The 3,857-nt window shown below is 35.2% G+C and overlaps 1 protein-coding gene across 1 annotated transcript in view; it reads right to left on the bottom strand.

The window, feature by feature from the left end:
* Positions 1 to 555: 555 nt before the first annotated feature.
* Positions 556 to 3,857, bottom strand: part of LOC125261565 (golgin subfamily A member 6-like protein 22) — a gene marked incomplete at both ends in the record, with an annotated part of 6,782 nt that continues 3,480 nt past the window's right edge. Inside the window, 3 exons of the mRNA XM_048180115.1 lie at positions 556 to 648; positions 2,334 to 2,342; positions 2,478 to 2,549. Of these exons, the coding sequence (XP_048036072.1) occupies positions 556 to 648; positions 2,334 to 2,342; positions 2,478 to 2,549 (174 nt within the window). The remainder of the gene's footprint in view (positions 649 to 2,333; positions 2,343 to 2,477; positions 2,550 to 3,857) is intronic.

Raw genomic sequence — 3,857 nt, 5'->3', positions numbered from 1 at the left:
CTCTTTGTCATGATTCTGTCGTTCTTTCTCTATCATCTTCTTCATTCTCTCATTCTCTTCTTCTACTTTGTTGATCAGTTCTTCTCTTTCTCTGATTTCTTCTTCTCTTCTCTTTCTCTCTTTGTCTTGATTCTGTCGTTCTTCCTCCATCATCTTCTTTATTCTCTCTTTTTCTTCTTTGTGTTTCTTCATCAGTTCCTCTCTTTCTCTGTTAAGTTTCTCCATCATCATCATCAACTTCATTCTCTCTTTCTCTTCTTTGTGTTTCTTCATCAGTTCTCTTTCTCTGTTCAGTTTCTCTATCATCAACTTCATTCTCTCTTTCTCTTTTTCATGTTTCTTCATCAGTTCTTCTCTTTCTCTGTTCAGTTTCTCCATCATCATCATCTTCATTCTCTCTTTCTCTTTTTCATGTTTCTTCATCAGTTCTTCTCTTTCTCTGTTCAGTTTCTCCATCATCATCTTCATTCTCTCTTTCTCTTCTTCAAGTTTCTTCATCAGTTCTTCTCTTTCTCTGTTCAGTTTCTCCATCATCATCATCTTCATTCTCTCTTTCTCTTTTTCATGTTTCTTCATCAGTTCTTCTCTTTCTCTGTTCAGTTTCTCCATCATCATCTTCATTCTCTCTTTCTCTTTTTCATGTTTCTTCATCAGTTCTTCTCTTTCTCTGTTCAGTTTCTCCTCCATCATCATCTTCATTCTCTCTTTCTCTTTTTCATGTTTCTTCATCAGTTCTTCTCTTTCTCTGTTCAGTTTCTCCATCATCATCTTCATTCTCTCTTTCTCTTCTTCAAGTTTCTTCATCAGTTCTTCTCTTTCTCTGTTCAGTTTCTCCATCATCATCATCTTCATTCTCTCTTTCTCTTTTTCATGTTTCTTCATCAGTTCTTCTCTTTCTCTGTTCAGTTTCTCCATCATCATCTTCATTCTCTCTTTCTCTTTTTCATGTTTCTTCATCAGTTCTTCTCTTTCTCTGTTCAGTTTCTCCTCCATCATCATCTTCATTCTCTCTTTCTCTTTTTCATGTTTCTTCATCAGTTCTTCTCTTTCTCTGTTCAGTTTCTCCATCATCTTTTTCATTCTATCTTTCTCTTCTTCATGTTTATTCATCAGTTCTTCTCTTTCTTTGTTCAGTTTCTCCATCAGGATCTTCATTCTCTCTTTCTCTTCTTCATGTTTCTTCATCAGTTCTTCTCTTTCTCTGTTCAGTTTCTCCATCAGGATCTTCATTCTCTCTTTTTCTTCTTTGTGTTTCTTCATCAGTTCCTCTCTTTCTCTGTTCAGTTTCTCCATCATCATCATCAACTTCATTCTCTCTTTCTCTTCTTTGTGTTTCTTCATCAGTTGTCTTTCTCTGTTCAGTTTCTCTATCATCAACTTCATTCTCTCTTTCTCTTTTTCATGTTTCTTCATCAGTTCTTCTCTTTCTCTGTTCAGTTTCTCCATCATCATCTTCATTCTCTCTTTCTCTTTTCATGTTTCTTCATCAGTTCTTCTCTTTCTCTGTTCAGTTTCTCCTCCATCATCATCTTCATTCTCTCTTTCTCTTTTTCATGTTTCTTCATCAGTTCTTCTCTATCTCTGTTCAGTTTCTCCATCATCATCTTCATTCTCTCTTTCTCTTTTTCATGTTTCTTCATCAGTTCTTCTCTTTCTCTGTTCAGTTTCTCCATCATCTTTTTCATTCTATCTTTCTCTTCTTCATATTTATTAATCAGTTCTTCTCTTTCTCTGTTCAGTTTCTCCATCAGGATCTTCATTCTCTCTTTCTCTTCTTCATGTTTCTTCATCAGTTCTTCTCTTTCTCTGTTCAGTTTCTCCATCAGGATCTTCATTCGCTCTTTCTGTTCTTCATGTTTCTTTATCAGTTCTTCTCTTTCTCTGTTCAGTTCATCCACCATCATCATCTTCATTCTCTCTTTCTCTTTTTCATGTTTCTTCATCAGTTCTTCTCTTTCTCTGTTCAGTTTCTCCATCATCTTTTTCATTCTATCTTTCTCTTCTTCATATTTATTAATCAGTTCTTCTCTTTCTCTGTTCAGTTTCTCCATCAGGATCTTCATTCTCTCTTTCTCTTCTTCATGTTTCTTCATCAGTTCTTCTCTTTCTCTGTTCAGTTTCTCCATCAGGATCTTCATTCGCTCTTTCTGTTCTTCATGTTTCTTTATCAGTTCTTCTCTTTCTCTGTTCAGTTCATCCACCATCATCATCTTCATACTCTCTTTCTCTTCTTCATGTTTCTTCGTCAGTTCTTCTCGTTCTCTGTTCAGTTTCTCCATCATTATCATCATGTTCATTCTCTCTTTCTCTTCATGTTTCTTCATCAGTTCTTCTCTTTCTCTGTTCAGTTTCTCCATCAGGATCTTCATCTTGTTTTCTTCTTCTTCATGTTTCTTCATCAGTTCTTCTCTTTCTCTGTTCAGCTCCTCCATCATCATCATCTTCATTCTCTTGTTCTCTTCTTCATGTTTCTTCATCATTTCTTCTCTTTCTCTGTTCAGTTTCTCCATCATCATCTTCATTCTCTCTTTTTCATGTTTCTTCATCAGGATCTTCATCTTGTTTTCTTCTTCTTCATGTTTGGATTGAAGATCTTCTTTCTCTTTCATTAGTGTTTTGTATCGTTCTTCTCTCTCATTAAACTCTTCTTCTCTTCTCTTTCTCTCTGTTTCATGATTCTGTCGTTCTTCCTCCATCATCATCTTCAAACTTTCTTTCTCTTCTTCATGTTTCTTCATCAGTTCTTCTCTTTCTCTGTTCAGTTTCTCCATCATCATCATCTTCATTCTCTCTTTCTCTTCTTCATGTTTCTTCATCAGTTCTTCTCTTTCTCTGTTCAGTTTCTCCATCAGGATCTTCATCTTGTTTTCTTCTTCTTCATGTTTCTTCATTAGTTCTTCTCTTTCTCTGTTCAGTTTCTCCATCATCATGCTCATTCTCTCATTCTCTTCTTCATGTTTCTTCATCAGTTCTTCTCTTTCTCTGTTCATTTTCTCCTCCATCATCATCTTCATACTCTCTTTCTCTTCTTCATGTTTCTTCATCAGTTCTTCTCTTTCTCTGTTCAGTTTCTCCATCAGGATCTTCATCTTGTTTTCTTCTTCTTGATGTTTGTATTGAAGATCTTCTTTCTCTTTCATTAGTGTTTTGTATCGTTCTTCTCTCTCATTAAATTCCTCTTCTCTTTTCTTCCTCTCATTCCCTATTCTGTTCATCAGTCTATCTATTTCTGTGTCGTATTTGATCTGAAGATTTTCTTTTTCTTTCTTCACATTCTCTTTTTCTTGTCTCATTTCCTCTATTTCATGTTTGAATGTCTCTCGTTCTCGTCTCATCTTGTCTCGTATCTCTCTCTGATGTTTCTCTTGTTCTTTTATTTCTCTTTTCAGTTCCTCTTCTCTTCTCTTTCTCTCTTTTTCATGATTCAGTCGTTCATCCACCATCATCATCTTCATACTCTCGTTCTCTTCATCATGTTTCTTCATCAGTTCTTCTCTTTCTCTGTTCAGTTTCTCCATCATCATCTTCATTCTCTTGTTCTCTTCATCATGTTTCTTCATCAGTTCTTCTCTTTCTCTGTTCAGCTCCTCCATCATCATCATCTTCATTCTCTTGTTCTCTTCTTCATGTTTCTTCATCATTTCTTCTCTTTCTCTGTTCAGTTTCTCCATCATCATCTTCATTCTCTCTTTCTCTTTTTCATGTTTCTTCATCAGGATCTTCATCTTGTTTTCTTCTTCTTCATGTTTGGATTGAAGATCTTCTTTCTCTTTCATTAGTGTTTTATATCGTTCTTCTCTCTTATTAAACTCTTCTTCTGTTCTCTTTCTCTCTGTTTCATGATTCTGTCGTTCTTC

This window comes from Megalobrama amblycephala, unplaced genomic scaffold (assembly GCF_018812025.1).
Source record: "Megalobrama amblycephala isolate DHTTF-2021 unplaced genomic scaffold, ASM1881202v1 scaffold433, whole genome shotgun sequence".
In the NCBI taxonomy this organism is placed as follows: domain Eukaryota; kingdom Metazoa; phylum Chordata; class Actinopteri; order Cypriniformes; family Xenocyprididae; genus Megalobrama; species Megalobrama amblycephala.
The sequence above is the reverse complement of the archived record's forward strand: the minus strand, read 5'-3'. Positions and strand labels throughout refer to the sequence as shown.